At 49.2% G+C, this 23,217-nt stretch overlaps 1 protein-coding gene across 1 annotated transcript in view; it reads right to left on the bottom strand.

The window, feature by feature from the left end:
• The window catches only part of LOC143010795 (forkhead box protein J3-like), a 30,159-nt gene extending 11,499 nt beyond the window's left edge, over window positions 1-18,660 (bottom strand). The window contains exons 1-4 of the mRNA XM_076163324.1: window positions 18,292-18,660; window positions 7,479-7,553; window positions 5,447-5,530; window positions 1,691-1,792 (exon numbers count right to left, since the gene is read on the bottom strand). Of these exons, the coding sequence (XP_076019439.1) occupies window positions 1,691-1,792; window positions 5,447-5,530; window positions 7,479-7,553; window positions 18,292-18,660 (630 nt within the window). The remainder of the gene's footprint in view (window positions 1-1,690; window positions 1,793-5,446; window positions 5,531-7,478; window positions 7,554-18,291) is intronic.
• Between the last annotated feature and the right edge of the window lie 4,557 nt (window positions 18,661-23,217).

Below are 23,217 nucleotides of genomic sequence, written 5' to 3'. Positions count from 1 at the left end.
CACAGAGGAACAATGAATCACATGTGTCCCGGTCCAGGAGCTCCATAGGAACAGATTCTCGCGGCGGCTCTGTGTTCCTGTGTGGAGGCTGTGATGCTGATGTGTGGCACCTGTTTGGATGTGGGCGGACATGTCGGATGACGGCCTTGTAATCAAAGTATCCCTCTCGCTCCCGTGTGCGGCTGTCACTAAATGTATAGAGATGACTAAGCCGCCGTCTCTCCTGAAGTGAAAGAGAATCAGTGTTTTGTGTTTTCTCTCCACCCACCGCCTGTGCCAAACGCTAAACGGCCCGGTGGGAAAATGCTGCAACAATTATCACTTAGCGCTCTCACGCAGCGACTCACTCTTGGCTGCTGCCGATGCTCACCTTTCGCTTATTGTGTTCACATTTCATAACATGTTTATCTGCGATTCTAATGAGACACAGAGGTGGAGGAATGTCTGCAGAATGTGAATAACCACACTGTGCCAACCATGTGGAAGAGAGGGATGATTAAGAAAAATGTCCGTTATTAATGAAGGAAGAAGTCTGGTCAGATTTTGTGAGGTGAACGTGAACGCCTCCCTCCTCTTCCTCCTCTTCCTCCACACCTGCTGCACTCAGTCCTGCCTCCACATCTCCTCCTACCCACGACCAGCAGAGGTGATGACAGATTACAGTGACACAGTGACATGATGATTGGGGCTTGGATCCCCCCTGTGGTGATTGGTGGTTCTTCCCACCAGTAGGAGGCGCTACAGGGACGTGATGCTTTTCATAGAAGTTGCAATGGATGGATTCTTATCAGTGTGTAATGAAGATTTCAGCAAATTTTTTTCCTTACTGTGGCTTTAATCCAACAATTATATTTCTTTATTTCAATGTAGTGGATAAAATGTTACAATAAAAAACAGAAAAATGTAAGAAATTATTTGTATTATTTTATAAATTTGTCAAATTTGGACAAATCAGGGGCAGAGAGCAGAGACGAGGAGTGGAGGAAACGAGGAGAGGAAAGGAGACGAGGAGAGGAGACGAGGAGCAGTGGAATAAGCTGTCAGGTCCAGACGTGACGTGCTCGGCTTATACGAGCGTCTGCTGCCACGGGACAAATATTCACTTTGGTCGGGGTCAGAGAGAGAGGGCACCTACCACACACCATCATTCTGAATGTGTGTGTGTGTGTGTGTGTGGGCAAGAGTAGACAGGCGTCAGAGGTCCCAGTGGCTGCTTGATCTCTGACCCCCACACACACACACACACACATATGGGGAAACACCCAGCACAGCTTCTTTTACCGAGACAGAATGTGTGTGAATGTGTGTGAAAGTGAGGCCACTAATGGTGTGTGTGAGGGACAGAGATGACTTACTGTAGCAGAGCCCACAAGCGCCCACATCTGAGGTATGACACAAGCACTACACACACATCCCTGTCAGAACTTTCATCGCTTTTTACACTTCTTACACTCATGTCGTCGCACTCTTCTTCTTCTCTTCCTTTATTGGTGTATTGCTACTGTTCTGTCACCAACAGACACTATGTGTAATTGCATGAAACAGCCTTGGGACCGAAATGGACATTTTATTTACCAAAACATGGAAAGTGAAGCGAGTTAACGGCCAGCAGCAGCAACTCAGCAGCTCCAACAGTGTGTGTGTGTGTGTGTGTGTGTGTCTCCTCATGCTGCAGTATTCGGTGTGTTACCTTGTTGGTGACAGCGTTGATGGCCAGGGTGGGCGACGCCGCTCCTGACATGATGCAGTCCATTCTCAGGGACTCTGACTCCAGGCTGTAAGGAGTGGACGCCTGGAAGGAGACAGAGGAGTGAGGAGGAGGAGGAGGAGGAGGAGGAGGAGGAGGAGGAGGAGGACGACAGAGGGAGCCTTCATACAGCATGTTAAAGTTTTGCAAGTTTATTATTGCAGACTCCAGGCCTGATAACGCCAACATCAGGTCGAGTAATGCTTCATATTGTACATCAGAAGTGAGAGCAAATGTTCACCAAATTTGGTCACAATAGACTCATTCAAGAGCAAAGCCTGAGCAAAGACTGATGAGTGTGAATCTGCATGTTTACTTCTGCTCCCACTGCTTTGTTTGTTTCCCTGTTTGTTAGTTACTATGATAACAAGAGTTCAGTGAGATCCGATGGAAAGTTAAGTCATCAGCCAAAGCAGCCAGTGATTCGTCTTTGGTGAAGGTCCAGGAAATGTTTTGAAGGACATCTCCGCCTTGCCAGATATCTACTAAAGGCATTTACGTGAATGAAACCCTGGCACAAGGATCCGGGTCTCTGACTCAGACCTGGATCCAAACGCAGTCTGGTCATTGCGTCGGGATTAAAAGAGACATTTGTCAACCGTCCTGATGTCGACCGGTCCTTTGCTTCCAGTTTCACTCAGCGTGCACAGCGGTGAATACCAGAACAAGAAAATCTCTGCAATAAATTCAAATCAACGACAATAAAGTTAGATGTGCGAGCAGCTTCGATGGAGGCAGAGCACGTCAGCGCTCAGTCGTTGCTTTTCGGTTGGGCGACGTTTTAAGTCGGTTATGTCTGTTCATTAGCATGCGGGGATATTTCAGATACGCTCGCTGCCTCGTTGGAAATATGCAGACGAGAGTGACGGGAAAAATGAGGGAGGAAATGAGATGTGACAAAAGGTTATGAGACTTTTTTTTCTGTTTTTTTTTTTTTTGCACACGGCAACTTCATGCTTCTGCACGGAGCCTCCTGAATCACCACGACGCCCCGGGCGCAAACTGTGTGGACTAGTTGAGGTGCACTTCATTTAACTTGGCGAACAGTTAAACAGCCTGGAAAGTGGACACATCACTCGCACTTGATAAGATAAATCACGAATCATGAATCATTCAAGCGTGCCCGAATATATTCAGCAGCGGTTTGCTCTGTGTTGTCCTGGCGAGGAGGCAGAGGAGGGTTAACTGAGTGTGAGGATAGGAGGAAGTCTTCAAAGATGGATGGAAGGCGAAATTGATGAAAAAAGGGAAAAATAAAGGAGAAATAAGGATTTTCCCCCCCTCTTGTCTCACTCTTTTCACGGTTGGAGACAGCTTGCGTGCCTCCCCAAACTGCTTACAGTAAGAGGATTGGTTGGTAACAATGCAATCTTTAATATATGATAAACTCCCAGGGAAGCGGGTCGTCGGTTGCCTGGTGGAGGCGAGAGAAGGAGCGGTGAAGGCAGGGAGCGAGGGAGGGAGGCTGCTGGAGAAAAAGGGAAGATAATTGAGTTGTGACGGACAGACGGGAGGGCGGAAAATGAAAGAGCGGCGCCGGGAGACGCAGGTACTAAACTAAGTGTTCTCACGGTGCCTGTCTGCACGTCGGCACACCGCATTCACACGCTGACGTTTAGCCCCGCAGACGCCGTCACATCTTTCCCATTTAAGCGCTTTCATGGTGCTCACAAACCCTCAAACGCACTGAGCCCACCTTCCTCTGACGCCGCCGCCGCTGTAACTCTCTGCGTTTACAAGAAGAAGAAGAAGAAGAAGAGGTTCCTTCCCCCTGTCTTTTCCCGGCCCATGTGACGGCCCCCAGTGTGTCTGCCAGCAGTGTAAGTGAGGCGTAAGGAAAGAGGTCGGAGGGCCCATCCATGTAAGACGAGATGACAAGGCTCTGAATTAATTAATGTTTGTAATGAAAAAAAATTGTTGGTGAAGAAAATATGTCTAACGGCAGCCCCGGGGCCTTCTGTGGTAATTAACTGGAACACAAGCCTAGAAAACGCTTCCTCCTCCTCCCCCTCCTCCTCTTCTTCTTTCTCTCCTCTCTCTTCCCCCCTCGTTTCCCTCGCAGCTTTCTGACTTTTTCCCCTTTTGCTCGATGCTTTTCTCTTGTCTTACACCTTCCTCATCTTTTGTGCCGTCACTCTCTCTCTCTCTCTCTCTCTCTCCCTCTCTCTCTCTCTCTCTCTCTCACTTGGAAGGATGGCACAGATGAGGCGGCGATTGGGGCGGACGGGAAGAGAGATGAAGGGAGGAAACAGACAAACAGAGAGAGAAACGTGACGATGAAGATGCAGTAAGTGAGACGGGCCGATGAAGACGAGTGCCAACTTGCAGGATTTCTACCACACACACACACACACACACACACCTCGGCGGGTCAGCAGCTGGATGAAACGATCAATGCAACACAAAAAGAAAAAGGTATCCACACGCTGGAATTAATGCTCCCCTGTGAAAAAGGCTCGGCGAGGAGGAGGCCGAGGAAGAGATGCTGCGTTCAAGGCGGCTTTGACTCCAACTTACAGCTATACTTCTATTTTTTCTCCCGTTGATCCGCACAAACCCCAACACCGACCGTTTTCACTAATAAGCTCCTCAACCTTGGCTCAATATCGTGCTGCTGTTATTGTTTCATAAGTCAGATTCAATACAACGGCTGAACGACGCAATGATTTTTGAAAAACACAAAGCGTGAACGTAATTATTGTTTTTTACCTTTGTGGTCGTATTGGCAAGATTCTGGTTATGATTTTTAATGAATTATGTCAATCCAAGAGCCTAACATGGATTAAATCCTATTGATCTGCATCCGTCTACAATCTGAACATGTGAGGATGAAGAAATCACCCTCTCTCCGTGTGTGTGTGTGTATGTGTGTGCGTGTGTGTGTGTCAGATTTCGGGATTTTGGAGCAGACACTGGCCATTAAAGGGCCAGTCTGCGGTGATCAAGTGATCAAGTGGCCCAGGCGATTGTGTTGTCAAGGATCCCTGAGAGCGGCGCTGGCAGCTCCCGCCTGCTCAGACCGGGCTGAGGGCACACAAAGTCCTTTGCTGAACAGAATCTTTGACTTGCAGAAAACCTCCAAACAAGCACAAAGCAGAGCGGGAAATAAAAGCAAAAAGCCAGCAGAAAAATTAAGCATTTTTCATCGTCCTCATAGAGATTAATCTGCTCACGCGGCCGCCCAGCTGTGGTCTGAATGAGTCAGGAGGGGTTGTATCTCCTACAGATGACAGGAGCGGCCAGCAGATTCCCCTCCTGTAATTAAAACGGCCCTGCTGTCATACCCCCCAACAGGCGCCACAGAGCCCACACCAAGTGCCGACACAACAATATATGTGCCATTCTGACAGCGTAATGTATTTGTTCATTTGTTCATATGTGATTACGGTTTGGTTTGCATTATTCAGTGTTCTGTCTGAGCGGTTTTAACATTTCCAGCACATCAAAGGCTCCTACCTGGTCCTCTGCTCTGTCTTGGCATCATACTTCATATTACACTGAAGTTTTCTACAATATATAGGAGGTACAACTGAAATGGAGCAAAGAAAGACCAAAGTCTGGAGTATGGACCCCACAAAAAGTCCAAAAGTTACAGTGAGAGTCTTTGTCTGTTTTTGAGATATCTGAAGAACTGCAGCTTGAATATCAACACAGAATACAAGACGTAGGGACAAAGGTACTACACAGTCCAATACTTACTCTTTCTCCAGAGCGTGGCCTCTTCTTCGGCCTGCTGGGTACTGTGTCCTCTTTAGGGTTGGTGTCTATGGCCCAGTAGGAACCCTGGATAAGGAAGACAACATCCATATTCAGAGACATTGCAACCAAAATTAGACCTCATTCCACAGGCGTCCCTCAGGGCTCCATTCTAGGCCCTCTGCTGTTCAGTTTCAGTTCGTCATTTACATACAGATGTTTATATAAAGCTGTACGCTGATGACATCATTATCTATTCACACATGCTTATAGGTCCCTATGTCTTTCTCAATTACAAAACTCCTCCCGAAATGCTCATGAGTGGAGTTGACCAGCAATTTAAATATTTTGTCTTATTGTTGAGGTTTAATGGTCAAATGTTTACAGTGATGGTCTTGTTACCAGTATAAGTTTGATTCTGCTTCTATAATAGAGCTACATACTGATAGATTTGTGTCCATCTCTTGCAGATTCCTTGTATCGATATGTAATTGAGTTTCTTCAGGTACAAACTGCTGTAGAGAATCCTCCATCACGTCCAGGAGAATCAATGCACCGTACAGTTTTCTCTAAGTTTAGTTTTCCTGCTGCACGTCCGCTCTTCCCATCCCCAGAAAATCCTGCCAAATCCTTTTGATACACAATGTTAACCCACAGCAGCCTCCAAAATAAACGTATACAGGACGAGTGGAGGAAATCAATTGCTTTTAGGTCCTTGATTTCCTCCCGGTCTGCTCTTTCCCTTTCACTTTCACCCTCCTCTCCCACAGAGGCCCAACGCTCGCTGCAAACAGAATTCAGGATTCATCTAGGCCACACACACACACACACACATACACACACACACACACCATCCTTACCTCTACTCCTCCCCTTGTCTCTCAGTCCCACATCGCTGTGAACAGCGCGCAGCCAATTAACGTTAGCACATGCATGATTTAGCTGCTCCTCTCTCTCTGCCCGGCTTGAAACAGAACATGTATTCGGCTCCTCTCCACACCGATGACCTCCCCCCATGCTGAGATATCGATTACTTCGATCGGTGGTGTGAATTAAGGTGCTGGTCAGGTCCAAGTCAGGCTAATCAGGGGGGAGCCGCTCTCATTGTGTCTTTGCAGGCTATAGGCCTGCGCTCAAGCCCCAGGATTTGCTTTGAATTATTTAGACTTTCTGCACTCTTAATTCATTTTTCAATGGTTTGGAATTCTCTGAAGCCTGGAGAGATCTGCCCCCCCCCCAACAGAAATGAGTTCTGAGCACTCGATGAAAAGTTCTGGCTTGTCGGTTTGTCAAAGTAGTGGACAGCTTCTCACGTTAGCTCGGTATCAGTTAAAATGCAGACATTCAAGCTTTTATTAAAAATCTTGTAAGGACAAGCTTCAGTGATCAGCAGTAATTATATACTTTCCCCGTCTGAGCGATTCCTTCGATTCAGCACAAACAAGGAACTTGACAAATCACTGTTATCAAACTGTGGCCGCGGCAACTCTGCTACCGAACCACCAGAGCGGCAGTGGAGGAGCAAGCAGCTCTACGGCTCCTTGTGATGCGTACGGCCCTCCGACAGAGATACAGAGCGAGGGAGAGAGAGAGAGATGGAGCCTAATAAAGCATAACAGATGCGTGAGCGGCCTCACATCTGAGGAAGTGTACCTACATATACTTATTATTCATTACTCCCTGTACCGCATTATTACTTGGCAGAATCAATATCGGAAGAGCAGCTGAAAACAGAGAAAGCTGCATTAGGCATTCAGCACAGCCGCCTATGGAGCTACAAATTGCTTTTAAGTGCAGACACTGCATGTCTATGTGTGAGAGACAAAGGAGCCAAACGAGATAGCGAGGGAGTCTACGCGCGCGCCTGCGGTAAGAGGGCAGCGGAACACGTGAAAAGCAATCGGCAGCTGCGGTGGCTGCCCGGCCTCATTCGCCAGCTCAGGCGAGGAGGCGCGCCTTCTCATTGTGCGGCGCGGCGGCGGCGTAATTCAAGGTGAGCTTTTTAGCCGCGTTATATTGTTCAGGAAATACTTACTTTTCCAGGGTCGTCTTTGGAGCGAGGCACTTTGAGAAAACACTTGTTCAAGGACAGGTTGTGTCGTATCGAATTCTGTAGGGAGAGAGGGGGGGGGGGGGGGGAGAGAGAGAGGGCGAATGAGTGAGGCAGGGAAATAGGAGTGATAGGCACAGGCAAGGCACATAACACATCTATAGCACTCGGCCATAATGAGAAACACAAACGCTTTGGAACACATCCCCCCAATCTTAACACCTCGCGTTGTTTGTGTATATATTTTAAAAGAAAGAGAGTGAAGAGAGAGAGACAGAGAGAGGGAGGCCAATAGAGAGAAAAGGCCCTGGAACGGCGCTGGCTAACCTGACATGAACCTGTTCTCCCTTCAGGCTCCCATTCTCCACTCATCTGCCGCTGCTAATTAATACCACTGGGGAGGAGGAGGAGGAGGAGGAGGGGGAGAGAAGACAGAGGCTGGAGGAGGAAGAGCGCTCATCCTTCCCCCATACTTCTCGCTGGTTGCCTCGTCTCTCTCTCTCCAGCTCCAGCCCACCGTGACGCCTCTGCCTTCCCACCTCGGCCTCGTCCCGATCCTGCCTGGAGAAGCTCGGGGAGGTGTTTCAGGCTGCTCCACTTAGCGGGTCACTGGGCTGTTAGCGACGGCCCGTCAAGGAAGCGCGTGACAGCATGCGGGGAGGGGGACGAGTCGCGGAGGATCATCACCGCCACGTAAACGCAACCATCTGTTCCAAAACGCTCTGTCTGACGCGGCGGCGGGTTCATTACCGCCATGACTCCAGCGGGCCCCGACCAGCTCACCTCTCACCTCTGCTTGTTTATTTACATACGACTTCTTACCACTCCAGCAGTTCTGGCACACCTGCGCCTTAGTTGCACTGTCTGCACATCTGTGTGTTCCTCAGGCTTTGCACTCTGGCACTTTTCACTTTTAAAGGAATGCGTGTTCTCTAAAGTTCTCGCCGAAGATTAGTGGGACGCCGAAAACTCACCAATAATGATGCAGAGGTGTTGGGGGGTGTGTGTGTGTGTGTGTGTGTGTGTGTGTGTGTGTGTGTGTGTGTGTGTGTGTGTGTGTGTGTGTGTGTGTGTGTGTGTGTGTGTGTGTGTGTGTGTGTGTGTGTGTGTGTTGGGCCAGAGCTCCCTCCTACGTGCAGCCTGGACTGGATCCATCAAACCAGCTTTACTGGTGGGAAAGAAAATCTTCGTTTATGATTTATTTAACAACTTTAAAAGATATTGTTGCATTTTCTTTACAAAGTCAATTCAGAAACCAATTATACATGAAGTAGTTTGATCTATTTTGAAGCCATTTTGATCCTTCGGTGTTAGAAAAACACATTGATCCACGTCTTCGCTTACTGCAGCACTGCTATGCACACTGAGTGAAACTGACAGTTGTTAGATACCAGACCACTCTGTGAATAGCTTGTTTTTTAGTTTAGGAGAGAAGCTTCCATCACGGAGCTCTCTGCTTGTTCTACAAACACTCGATGCAGCGCTACAACATGAAAAGGCGGAGAAACTCAAACTCAAAACGCTCAACATTGAAATGAATTAGTCTAAGCTCCATTAAGCAGCTTTTGTTGGCAGGAAATCCAGAAAAGGAGAGGCATACATTCAAACGCAGACACGAGCACTCAGACTTAGAACAACAGAACCACAGATAGAACAGAAATATCAAAGTTGCCCCTGTATTCTACATTTATTTACCCTAAAAACTCAACTATGGAACAGAAAAATGCCCTTTAAAGACCTGAAGAACTGACTGTGTGTGTGTGTGTGTGTGTGTGTGTGTATGTGTGTGTGTGTGTGTGTGTGTGTGTGTGTGTGTGTGGTGCCTATACGTCCTGTAGCTGAATACTCATTATCAGTGAACGTACTGATTAGCAGTGCTGTGAAGTCAGATAATGAGATTGGCTGCCGTGTCGTCCTTCGCCCACTCCTCCTCTCCTGCCTGATTAATGAGCGTATGGGGCCGGTCTGGGCCGGCGCCACGGCTGCCCAGTCGCTGATGGATCACACAGACATCTCCCGTGATTGTGTCTCTGCTTTTTGCTTCCTCTGTGTGTGTGTGTGTGTGTGTGTGTGTGTTTGTGTGTGTGTGTGTGTGTGTGTGTGTGAAATGTAGGAAGGGCGAGCGGTTCAGTCGCCATAACTTTGGCACAAACAAAATTATATAGGCGTGCATATAAACGCTCACTGTTTCCACTTTGGGAAAACGTCCAGCGCTCTCAGAAATAGACGGCGTGGCGGCGGCAGCGGAGTCGTCTGGGGCCGACACGCATCCAGCAGTCTGCGGAACCAACGCAAGTCCATAGGTTCCCATCCCACTCACTCTTAACTCATGGAAAAAGCTCTCCTGGTGGGTGTGTTTGTGTGCTGATCCAGGGATTCAAACCTTTAGTCTCTCGAAGCCGCTCATGCTGTGTGGCCCAGCTTTGTTCAAGCCCGCCGTGCTATTTGACATTCAGCTAGAGAGGGCAAAGTTTCCAAAGATACAAAACATGTCAGAGTGAATTCTGGGGAAATGTTGCAAAAGTCCTCCAGAAATATTTTCCATTAGTCTGTTTTGATATCCGGCTGAAATAAGGTGTGTTTTTTTTTGGAATATTTGACTCTGTAAGCTTCATAAAGCTCAAATGTAGAGCTGGGAAAAGGAAATACAGAACAAGTTTGTGTCGTTTCTCTTCAGGAGGAATTTCAATACGGCGTTGGGCAGAAATTCAAATATGTCACAATTCACTTCCAACAGAATCACTTGATCAGGATTCATCTAGGCCAGACAGACAGACAGACAGACAGACAGACAGATTGTGCTCTGGGCCATTTCCTTGTCATTCATCAAAGCTTAAAAAAAGGAAAAAATCAATCAAGCGCTGGTCATTAAGTCTCAAACGCAGCTTCCTCGTGAGTGTGTGTGTGTATGTATTTGTGCGTGCGTCCGCATGTACACACTCTATACATCATCTCGAGCCACGACACGCCGGCACCTGCATCCATTCATTTGGAAGCCTATACAGTTACAGCATAATGCCTCCTGATTGTGGAGGCAGGAGATTAAAAGCTGCGTCGCCGAAAAATAAGGTCGAGCAACCACTTACTTACTTACAACTATAATTAGAAACACAAGACTGTGTGTGTTATAGATACACTGTATATGTGAGCGTGGAGATACATGGATCCATTTATCACAATCTCTCTCTCTCTCCAACACAGATATGAACACACACACACACACACACACACACACACACATCCTCGTAGATGGCATTTCTACTAAACTGAATTTAACTGTCTTACAAAATTACATTTCGCAGCTCTGACATCGCTGATCAGAGCTAAACGGCTGGTTTGGTGAGTCTGCCTCCATGTTACAGTCACTATTAGAGAGCTGGAGTGATGAAGACACACACAGGACAGATGCAACATCTCTAAGGACGCCGTATTCAGATCTCTGCGTATCAGAGTTAGTTTGAGAGCCCATTCCCTAACGTGGCTTGGCGAGCCGTAACTCAGAGGTCTAAGAATGGAAGGCTTTCATCCCCGCGTGTTGCGTAAATGCCACCAACAGCCTCTGCTTCTGTGTGTGTCAGCAGGAAGCAGGAGGTCAAAGGCCGCAGGTGGTTCGCTGGCCTGGGCTTTAACCTTCCAGGGCCCTACGGAGCTCGACAGACGCAACACAAACGCACACCCACACAGCCACATCTCTCTCTCTCTCTCTCTCTCTCTCCCCCTGTGCCCTTCAGCATAAACGCAGTGTTGTGTCAAAGAGGGAGTCCTTGTGCACCCACGGACGGATATTGCGAGCGGAGCGAGAAGAGATGAGCGAGAGAAGGAAGAGATTTTATTAACTTTCAGCTGAACCCGTACAGTGCATAAAGAGGGTAAAATGTGGAGAAGTTTGAAGGTAAGGCACAGGAGAAGGAGCGGAGGAGGAGGAGGAGGAGGAGGAGAGCGAAGGAGGGAGGGCGCGCCGAGCACAAAGGAATAAAGAAGTGGAGTCGGCTGGTAGAGGGAGTGTGGGGGTACGCACACACACGGACAGGTGTCTTAGATGTGAAAGTCTCCTGGGTTCTAAAGCATCATTGAGACACCTTATTATATCCTGACGGTGAAGGAGTGACAGACGCTCGCTGAGAATGCCAGGTTGAATACAAGTCACCACTTCAAACCCCATCTTATCCATATTCATTCCATTTGATGGACCCTTCCCCCGCCCTCTCCACTCCTCACCCGGCTGCTTCACACCAGCCAGCTATAGGATGAGAGGCGGGCGGGCGGGCGGGCGGGTGTGTGTGTGCGGGTGTGTGAGCATAGCTGCATGCGTGTGCGTACTCAGGTGTGCGTTCCCTTGCACCTGTGTGTTTCTGTGTGTCTGTGGCCGTGTGTGTTCCAGCATCCGCTCCTGCAGTTTTGCTTGTGCATGCACCTGTGCACGTACGTGTGTGTGTGTGTGTGTGTGTGTGTGAGTGAACGAGTGCAGCTGTGGGTCCACACCTGTGCAAGCCTGTGACTGTGTAGGAGTGGGCCCACCTGTTCATCCATGGGACTGTGTGTGTCTGTGTGTGTGTGTGGGTGTGTGTGTGTGTGTGTGTGTGCCTGTTTTACAACATGAGTGTGTGTCTGCTGGTGTGATGGAAAGAGAGAGTGAGAAGAGCAAGAATGTGTCTGTTTGTGTGTGTGTGTGTGTGTGTGTGTGTGTGTGTGTGTGTGTGTGTGTTTGACTGACAGGCACAAAGACGTCTCAGATGAGGTGGAAGCAGGGTTGTGCTGCCGTCTCGGGGGGATCTGGCAAAAAAGAAGCTCCCATACAGTAAAACGCTGAATATCAGTGAGAATCCTGCAGCATAACGTGTCCTAATCTGTCCTCCACCGCCAGTCAGAGACACTCGGGGACACTCAGGGACACTCAGAGACGCTGGCTAACTGTCACTGCTCCTCATGTGTCACGACGGCAGGATTTCTCATCAACAACTGATTTAGAATGACAAATCCTCTCAGCTGTGGTTTTAATATAGACTTTCAAAAATAACGCCGGAGCACCAAACTGGGTTGGAGGGCGGCCAGAGTTCAGGGTGGCAGACTGACTTCCTGCTGCTGCTCGTGTCTGTGGAGAAAGGTGATGGCTTCTGTCCACAGAGTCCTGATCGTAGTCCAGAAAACTCCCAACTAGATCACTAACTTTGAGTTTTGCGATCACTTCCCAGGACTCTAACGGAGCTCTAGACCTCTAGACCTCTAAAGCTTCTCAACATGGAGCTCAAACTCTAATTCCATACAAGTAGGCTCCAAAGTAAATGTGTTTTACAAAGTGTTAGGGTCATTAGAGCACAACACCTGATAATAAATGGAAACCTGCAAACAAATTACAAATTGCGTTCTCTCTCTCTCCAGACTCTCTGCATGCACACTGCAGTGATGCAGCACCAGGCAGTTACTATACGATGGCCGTCTACACAAAACACAGATGTTTCAGCGCTAACAACGGCGCCAACAGCTGCAGAACGCTACAAGTTTAGTATAACAATCGTCACTTTAAGGTTACAGCCAACACAGTCGCGAACAGACGAACACGTAACGCCTGCGTACGTTAAGGCGACACTTCCTCGCCTCGTGTCTCTCGTCTGCTGAGGAGTGCGACGCCTTTGTTGTTCTTATTTGGGTCCTGACGAGAAACAGGCATCATTCTGAGACGGTCGACCGTTTTTTTTTTTTGGGAAACCAGAGGCTGTGGAATAAGCTCATTCTCTGGTATAATTGTTGCATTCCACAGCGCTTGGGAAAGCAGCTTTAAGCCTATTATTAGCCATATGGAGAGAGCTACAGGCCGCGCTGCTTAGAGGGGAAATGCAGAGCTGGATGGGCGCCAAATCCTCCAGGAGATAGAGGAGAGAAATTCCTCGCTTTTAATTAAGAATTTAATACTGAGACTCCTATTAGTGATTAGTGTGTAATTAAAAGCTCTAGCAGTGTTACACACACAAGTATAATTAATAGCTGCGTGCATGTGTGTGTGTGTGTGTGTGTGTGTGTGTGTGTGTGTGTGTGTGTGTGTGTGTGTGTGTGTGTGTGCGGGAAGGGAAGGGAGGAAGAGGAGGGCAAGATATGACAACGACGCCAACGGTAAGATTTAGCGGTAAACGTGTCGGAGGAAGAGCGGCTCCTCCTCATCGTCACCACTTCAACCATTTTGGCAGCATAAAGGAGCTGCAGTGAATGAGAGGCATGAGCTTTATGATGGGGGGGAGACCATGTTTGGTTGCTGTATTAAGTCTTTATTTATTGAACTGTAAACTCCAGTGAAAAGGACAATTGGATTCTTGAAGTTTGAGAATTTATTTGACTAAAATAAAAATGTGCTCCAACTTTCATAAGCAAAGTATTAATAAATCATTGGAGGTGCAGGGAGGAACGAGGAGTTCAGACATCAATGCTACATTTTACATTCACCAATGTGATGCCTGATGAGACTACGACCTTGAGATCTGCTGTTAACACACACGCGCACGCACGCACGCACACACACACACACACACACACGCACACAAAGAGAGAGAGAGAGAGTCGTCACAGGCACCTCGTGTGTGTGTGTGTGTGTGTGTGTGTGCGTTAGTGAGAGCAGCTCAATAAAACATTTGAACTTTTACACGACACATTAATTAAACTAAGATCATTTGATTGAATAAAGTATATTGTGTGTTTTATCTTCTGTATACTGGATGTTGTGCTTCATGAAAAAAGGTTTAGTCTGACGCATGAGGGAGCAGTTCACCTTATTTTGCTGATATATACAGTACAGTAAATGTCAGACGGCCTCGCTGCAGTGGAGCTCAATATGCTCCATGACGCTCTGTGGTGCTCTATGTGATGCTCTATCTATAGTATTAGAAGCCCTGAGCTCTGAGCCCTAATAGGACCTAATGTAGTGAAGGTGTTAATCATTATTCATCTATAAGGAGGTGTAACTATTGATTCAGGAAGGAGCTGAAATGTTGCATGCCTGACACACACACACACACACACACACGTATGCATGTACATATATAGACAGATTTGTATCACAGATGAATCTCACTAAGCATATTAGCAGTGACAAAATCTTTGCTCCCGAGCCTCTGGAGCCTCAGTGCAGTGACATAATGACATCCAGCAGCCAATGACAGCAGCCGGCCTCCATCTAAGTGCACTTGACACTGTGCACAGACCTCCACTGCGCTCAGTCACAGATCTTCCGTAGAGAGGGCACGAGGGGATGGAATCCAGAATAATGACCCGGCGCTGATTCATATCAGCCGATTGTCTGTGACATGCAGTGTTCAGCCAAAGGCCAAAGGCCGCCGCAGCCGCGCTGCCCTTTGCAACGTCACATTAGGCCTTGCTAATTCGCAGGCAATTAGCCTGCCTGCATAGGAGTTAGCCTGAGGCGACCGGGGTCACAGGAGAGCAGATTAGTCAGCACAGACTGCAGAGCGGCGCTGAGGACACAGGCTGCATTTCTGAGGTGGTAAATAATGGGGAAGCATTCATTTCAATAATAGAATAATGGTGAATAAGTAAGTCAGTATCCAGGTCAGTTAGAGAAAATGCCAACGTGTCTGTGTGGATTCATGCTGGAGAGGCAGCAACAGCCAGACAGGAATGAATACCTCAGTCAAGGCCCAGAGGTAGTTATGTATCCTCCCACAGAGACAGACGTTTGATGTCCGCTTCCAAAACTTAACTGTTGTTGTTACAACGCCACCATCAGGTTGATCGATGTATCAGTGTTTGCCTAAGCGGTGATGTCACACGTGTCTCTTCTGAATACAGCCTCAATGAAGCGTGTCAAGAATAGAAGAACAGACAAAGTCACTACAACCTGATTACGTGTGGCAAAAGCTGGACCCCAGGGACAAAGAGGTGCAGGGTCACATGGGTGCAGGGACACAGGGGTGCAGGGACACAGGGGTGCAGGGACAGGAGTGTGTGAAGGGACTGCAGAGGTCAAAGACACTACAGGGACAATCTGAGGCAGCATGTCTCTCTTCCGTAAGCGGGATGCTTTCGGCCCGAGCTTCGTAAACAAACGGCTCATGGATGCATGCAGCGTTTAATTCCATGATTTGGGATCTTTATTTTGCTGCGGATTTAAAGCTGCGGTCCTCTCTGCTGCAGACGATGCTGCTGCTCATTATTTCGCGGATCATATCCATATTCATTTCCAGCTAGCACACAAACACACACGCGCACACACACACACACACACACACGCACACATCTCATGACCTTGGCAAGCTACCTGATTATAACTGCTGGCTAGATTGGGCGGGCTGGTGTGTGTGTGTGTGTGTCTGCATTTCTGCGGCTGTATCACACACACACACAAACACACACACACACACACACACACACACACACACACACACACACACACACACACACACTATCAGTAAGGTTGTAGTCTACAACCGGCGTACATTATTCTGGGAAGCTCATATGTGTGTGTGCATGCGTGCGTGCATGCGTTTGTGTGTGTGTGTGTGTGTTGTCCTGGTTTCAACTCTAGCGTTCCTGCATTCTCACATTATCATACAGAGCAGACGGCGTGCGTGTGCTGGGTAGTAAAACTCTCCTCTGCTCCCTGACAGTCTCTTCTCTCCCCTCTCTCCTTTCTCCCCTCCTCTCCCTCCTGCCTCCTCCCCCGCCGCCGCCGCCGCCGCCGCCGCCTCTCCCGCTGAGCTCCCTGTGAGTAATCTGCAGACTGCACACGTACTCGGCCTACCTGAGCGGGAGTCTCTCGGCACGTGCACGTGTGTGTGGCGGAGGGCGAATGGGAGCGGCGAGCGCGGCAGAATCTCCCCCCCGCCCCCCCCAACACGAGGCCATTTTGAAAGCTGGAGCGGTTGCGTGTACAAACAGGAAACAGGCGTGGGGGGAAAGCGTGTTCTCAGGACGCGTGCCCGCCATGACAGCTGACAGCAATCACCTGAACTGGAATGAACCGGACTCGTGTAAGTGTCCCCCCAGCGACGCACGCGGCCGCTACAAAAACAGGCCCAGTGCGGCGAGCTGGGGGTCCGTGTGTGTGTGTGTGTGTGTGTGTGTGTTATCAGAGGCACAGACTTGATTTGTGCTCTTCCTCTTCACTTCTATTAAACACAGCAGAGCTTCATTTGTTTGGTTTTGCTTTGAAAAAGTCGGTTCAGGCTCAGGTCAGTGATGATGAAGATGTGACTTCACCGCTTCAGAAACACACAACAATGCAAACACACGGTTCAAGTGTTTCAGCTGTGAAAACCCTCAATCTAATAAAGAGACTGATCAGTGTGAACAAAGGGTGTGAATGTTGAGGGATTCGATCCGATCAGGAAACTTCATTCCTCACCATCAGCTGAGGATGAAGAGGAGGAGGAATGTGCTTTTTGTCTCATATAGGCCTTCATTGACACACAGGTCTTAACACCCCAAGTGTGCAATAGAAACAGCAGGGGTTCTCAAACCGTGGTATGTGTACCACTGAGGTGACTGCACCAGATGTCTGGAAGGAATTCTGCAGAGAATCAAAACAACCCAATTCTATATAAATGTCTTTAAATCCTCTCTGCTGCTTCCACACAATGTACTTCTGCTTTATGTGGGCGCCTGTAACGTTCTGTGCTCAAACTGTAACACACTGATCTCAGTTTACATAACACACACACACACACACACACACACACACACAAGGTGATTCTGTGATTCTGCTGGCGGTGCTCAGATGTGTCGGCTTGTTCACAGGCGGCGGTGGCGGCGAGTTGAAAAAGTTCTGAGGAGCAGAATCTCGCCCCGATCTTACAAAAATCTCTCGCAGTAAAACGCCAGAACATGTGAAAGCAAAAACCCGCCTGGCCGTCACTATAGAGCTTAATGATGCTGCTAGGATGCGGCCGCACGCACAAATCAATAAATCTAGAGGTGTAATTACGGGATAGTACAACATCCTGGCACGCAAACGCAAACCACACCAACAAGAGGAGGCAGGCACGAGCGGCGGCGGGAGCCGAGCTGAGCGGTATCAATAACCCCGCGCCTCTCTCTGAACAGAAAACTAATTGACTGAATCTCACTTGCAGGTAAGAAGCTTCTGCCAACAAAACCCGGCTTGTATCGTAACCTTTTTGTCTGTTTCCCTGGCATGCGTCTGCGCTCGGGGAACGGCGTGCTGAATATAATAGACGGGGAACAAATGCAGGTTTGTGAAAGGAAAAGGGAAGGAAGAGGAGAGAGAGAGAGAGAGAGAGAGAGGAGGGAGTGAGTGATGAAGAAGGAGAGAGAGAGAGAGAGAGAGAGAGCGAGAGAGAGAGAGAGGAGGGGTAGAAGTGCTTGAGAGATGAAGATAGGGAAACGGGGAAAGAGGGAGAAATAATGAGAGGAGAAGAAAAATGTCCCGGCGCTCAGAGAGAGATGAATTGGTTGATAGTTTGCAGACAACCTCTCAGTGTTTCAGAGGAAGGACTATATCCATCCTCTTCCTCACTAATAAGGTAGAGAATCCCCCAGACGCAGCGGTGGGGATCTATTCATCCGTCTCCAATAACACTGCCACCTTTCTGCTCCCATTAGCCGGGATTTGCATAGCAATGTTTGCATGTGGACTTAATAACGCCCCGACCAGAACCAGAGACATCTGCCAATCTGTCCCGCTTTGCTAAAAGGTTCTCCGGCTCCTCCGAGTCGCCGCAGGATCAGATTGTTGCACATGAAAGCTTTGTAACGAGCGCCAGGAAGATTCCACATCCCATAACTCTCTCTCTCTCTCTCTCTCTCTCTCTGTCTGTCTGTCTCTGTCTCCTACCTTCCAGCCGCTGCCCGCCTCTCTGTAGTACGGGAAGTTGTCGCAGATCCACTGGTAGATCTCGCTGAGGGTCATCCGTTTGCGCGGCGAGCCGTTGATGGCGAAGGTGATGAGGCTGGCGTAGCTGTAGGGCGGCTTGCCGTCCCGGTGCTGCGCCGCCTCCTCCTGGTCCAGCGTGGTCCCCGGGTCCAGGTGGGTCACCTTCTTGCCGGGGCCGTGCCCGTGGTGGTGGTGGCCGTGGTGCAGGTGGTGCCCTTGGTGGTGCCCGTGGTTGTGGTGTCCCGGCTCCGCCTTCTGGATGGCCGCCCTCATGCTGAGCTGGGGGAGCCAGTCCATGGAGGTCAGGCTGCTCTCCAGTTCAGAGGTCATGGCGCTCGGGGGGGCGGGGGGGCGGTGGGGGAGGTCGGCGGGGGTTGGAAGGGTGCGGGCTGCAGTGACGTGGCGTGCGGGAGGTCTGGGTGGCTTCACTGGATGGGTGCTGTGCGGCGGCCTTGGCTCATGCCTGGAAGAGCGGGAGGATTGTTTACTACGCCTGCTCCCCCCTTCAGCTGGAGCAGACGGGAGCACACTTGGCACAAACACACAGCTGCTAACATGCACATGAGTTTCCATATACAGTAACTGCATGTGTGTGTGTTCTGTGTGTACAGTACGCAGCTTTATACAACGGAAAACTGAACATTCTGACGTCACTGAGTCTTTAATATCATGCACAGATATGACTTGATGCTAGTCTGTGGATAAATGCTTGTATTCTTTTGCATTATAGTGAGAAGCTAAACATGTGGTGTTGTGTGTGTGTGTGTGTGTGTGTGTGTGTGTGTGTGTGTGTGTGTGTGTGTGTGTGTGTGTGTGTGTGTGTGTGTGTGTGTGTGTATGTGAGAGAGTGTGTGAGTGTCTTACTCTTCCCATTCCTTTCCATCTTTCTTTGGGCCCGAGCATCTGGGGAAGTCTCAGAAGTGAAAGGTAGAGTCCTTCCCTCGTGCATGTTCACAAGTTCTTCATTGAGCCACTGCAATGGCCGCCGCTGCTGCTGCTGCAACGCACAAACACAGACCCACACGAGTCGGTGAGCTCGCTCTGCCAGACAGCCTTCATAAGATATTAATATCGCACAACAGCTCAACTGGCCTCGGCATCCATCCAACCCGATTAAAACTCTCCTCTCCTTCTCTCTCAGTGCGCTGTCTATCTGGATTGCCTCTCCCTCTCACTCTGCTTCCCTCCAAAGTGGAAATGGCAATTGGATCTGCAGAGTGACTAAAAGCTGGGGAATTGTTTTCACAAGTGCCTGCCAAATGGGGGGAACAGCTCGGGAGGAATTCCAACCCTCTGGAGGAGCTGAAAGGCTCGTCCCATTTCCCTCTCTGCAGCCCCCCCACTCCACTCCCCCCCCCCCCCCCGTTCTACGATTCTCGACGTGCCTCACTCTACTGTCAAGTCCGTAACAACCCCCCCTCCTACGCCTCCCCCCCCTCCCCTCCCTTCAGATCCCGATCAGAAGGACGCAAACCATGAAAAAAAATACTCCGGCAGCCTCCAGATTTTAATTCGTTGGCTATTTTTAGAGAGAGGCTGGACTTAAAACGAATCCCGCGGAAGTGGAGCAGGAACTTTTTATTTGTAACGGGGGCTTTTGCAAATACTTGTCGTCGCGTGATTCAGGGTAAAAACAAATGCGAGTCGCTGCCAAACGTGAGATATTACTCACCAATTGTTCTGTCAGTCACAGAACATTCGTAGATTTATCACTAATGGACTGAGAATGTCATGTAACTGTTACTCATCGCCGGAGTGAAGATGCTGCATTCAGACCAGCGCTGATTCACAACAAAGACGCTGCTTTGTTTGGCGCTCGGACGCTCGATGGTTTAGATTCTGGAAAATGTAGAAGTCAAAGTAAAGGCGGAAGTTTTAGCTGAGAAAGGGAGAAGCCGGTTTGTCTAAACTAGGTCATCGCTTTGTTTGGAAGTTGTACCTTTGTGAAGACATCTGGGACCTGAGCAGGTCTGCAGGTCCAGAGATCTGGTCTGTAGTCCATAGAACTGAACAGAACCACAGAACCAGGGAACGCAACCAGAAGCTGCTCCACATGAAGTGATGAGTTCAGTTAGAGGCACTTCACCTTGATACTTCTTCCAAAGGCCTTCAAGTTTGCCGCTTGTGTTTGTGTCACGTCATCCCAGAGCGTGAAGGAAGTAAGAGAACGTTACAAAGACCGTCCTTACATTCAATTTGCGAATCCGGCTTTTAATGTGTTTTTAACCTCTGTCTTTGTGCTCCATTCAAAGGAGCACAGAGCAGATTAAGTGATCACCTGATCGTCTGCAGAATTCTCCACTTACAGACATAATAATCAATGTCAACAACCTAATTCAGGCACAGATTTCTAAGAAACCCATGACATTTGGTAAAATCAGTGTAGAAAGGCAGTAAGGATGAGGAGTTGACAGTAAATGAGCAGCTGCAGCCTCCTCAGGCTACGGAACTCCGCGTCAGAACCTTCATCTCGCATCCAGTACAGTGACCTTCACGTGTCCTTCAACAACAAAGCGTGTACGCAGGCCCACGCAGCTCCATTCATGCTCACCCAGTGTAATCTAGGTGGGAGAACTTCAAGGAGGTTGCCTACCAGGAGGAACACAAACCTCCCCGTCTCTCTGCACCGATCCCCCTGGAGAGCCCAACACACCGGGAGGAAGAAGAAGAGGAGAAGAAGAAGAAGAAGGGAAATATTCACCTCCTGCAGAAATAGATGCTTAATTACTAGTCGAAAAAAATAAAACTAATGTTTAACACAGACGCATCAAGCCAAACAAACCAGGGAGCCAGGCTGAGGGAAGGGAAGGAGGAACGCCCGGCGAGGCCTCGTGCACAACATGCCCCCCCTATCCTATCCCCCCCCCCCCCCACACACACACACACACACACTCCCCCCCCATCTCCTCCTCAAGGCCCTGCCACTGTGGGAGAAGCCGTAGCCAAACCCCCCATTCCAAATCCCAGGAAGCTATCTTAATTAGAGCACCCTTTTTCCGCTGAAGGGAAGGTAGCGGTAGCTGTGGCGGGTGGTGGGTAGGTGGGGATGGGGGTGGTGACACACAAGACACAGAACACCAAGTACTTATTTTCCCCTCATTAAAACAAGGCTCAAACTGCAAATCAGCTTGCCACAAGTCCCGACCTGCTGTGCTGCCGTGGCTGTTGTTATTGGGGAGTTTGGAAGCGTGGGCTGGCTGCTGCGCGGCGGCGCGGCGCAGCCTCGCGCTGCGAGCCTGGTGAGGCGCCGAGATGATGAGTAATAGAGGAGAGCAGAGGAAGACGAGAAGGGGGCACGGCAGAGCTTCTGGGGAGAGAGAGAGAGAGAGAGAGAGAGAGAGAGAGAGAGAGAGAGAGAGAGAGAGAGAGAGAGAGAGAGAGAGAGGCCCTGCAGGGAGCGGAGACGCAACCAATTACCAAGTCAACTCAGTCAACCGGTCCCACAGTGACTGGGCTCACCTCGCCACTGTGCTTTCTGTTAGCGATAGCTTCAGCGCCGCGCCTCCCGTCGGCCTCAGAGACCCCCCGTGGAGTCAGAGGGGGGGGCGGATCCATCTCTGCTCATCAATGGGTTATATTATCTTATACTGGGCTGCAGATCTATAATCCATACGTGGCAGATGAGAGGAGCTGTTGGGTTTAATGTGGCGTAATCACATCCAAATCCAAGATTAAAATCAGAGTTTCACGCTCTGGCTAATGTGCATTCCAGCTAAGTGATGATGATCTCACAGCGGTCTGACAGCTTACACACGCCTGTGACGTCGCTCTGACACTTTTCAGCCCCAATGTGTAACAATCCAGTCGTTGTGTGCGATTGCTTGTGTTTTGCTCTGCGACCTCCTCCGCCATCAGAGGTCAAATTGGCTTCAAACTCAAAACACCCTTTGCTTTGTAACACGCCGTGCGTCCTGAAAACGCTTTCCTGTTGGCGTTTCGCCAATTCGCCCCAATTTCCCACCGTTGGGCGTGTGTCACTTTACCCCGACCTTTGAAGATTTCTCATTTTTGTTGTTGTGGCAGAGCTGGAGGATCCCACACACACACTTTAGATGCTCCGTAAAGATCTGGATTCTGGATGATGCTTCATCTTTACTGTCTTTTGTCAACAGAGACCAATCATTTCTTGATTTATGTCACAATAATCTGCAGATTAAGTACAGCAGGTTTCATCGTCTGCTCGTCTGCTGTAAACCTCAGACATCAGATCTGTCTCATTCAAACGCAGCACCTGAGCGTTCAGGCTGTAACCCCGGACGACACGATCGCGTCACCGGAGTTCACAGTTGAGGCCGTTTCAGTATGTACGGCCGCAAACTAGTGCAGAGACGACACATTTCAAAGAGATGCAGTTGAATAGAAAATAAAGGTAGAAGGAGAAGAAGAAGAGGAGGGGATCCTGCGAGAGTGGACGGTGCAGACGGGCGGCGTTTGGATAAATAGGTGGCATCTTTGCGGCGTGAGCGTTTGAGGAGCATTATCAGGCCTCAAAGGAGGTTCAGCATCAGGCTCAGAGTGCGTTCTTTCCTTTTGCATATGAAAACTGGTATAGAAAGGGGAAATGCGGCAGTTGAAAGTTTGAATGTATTCGCTCGCACATGCAGGAAAAAGACGAGGAGCGCCAGTCAGAAACCCGGCGGCTCGGATTTGGACGTTTACGGAGGAGAAATGGCTACAAAGACCTTAACACGTTCCTGACAGCAGCGTTCCTGACTGGGAACATTGTCCCTTTAAAGGAGTGGAGGGGCTTGTGTGTGTGTGTGCGATTGAATGTATTCACCCATTAGACTGTGTGGCTGTGATGCACTCACTCAGCTGTATGCATCACTAACAGCTAACAGTCCCCCGCTGCTAGCAGGCTTTTAGACTTGAGCGAGGCTTTACAGT

The sequence above is a fragment of the Genypterus blacodes genome, unplaced genomic scaffold (assembly GCF_046128005.1).
Source record: "Genypterus blacodes isolate CSIRO-AG114 ecotype Tasmania unplaced genomic scaffold, CSIRO-AGI_Gbla_v1 ptg000131l_1, whole genome shotgun sequence".
Taxonomy (NCBI): Eukaryota; Metazoa; Chordata; class Actinopteri; order Ophidiiformes; family Ophidiidae; genus Genypterus; species Genypterus blacodes.
The sequence above is the reverse complement of the archived record's forward strand: the minus strand, read 5'-3'. Positions and strand labels throughout refer to the sequence as shown.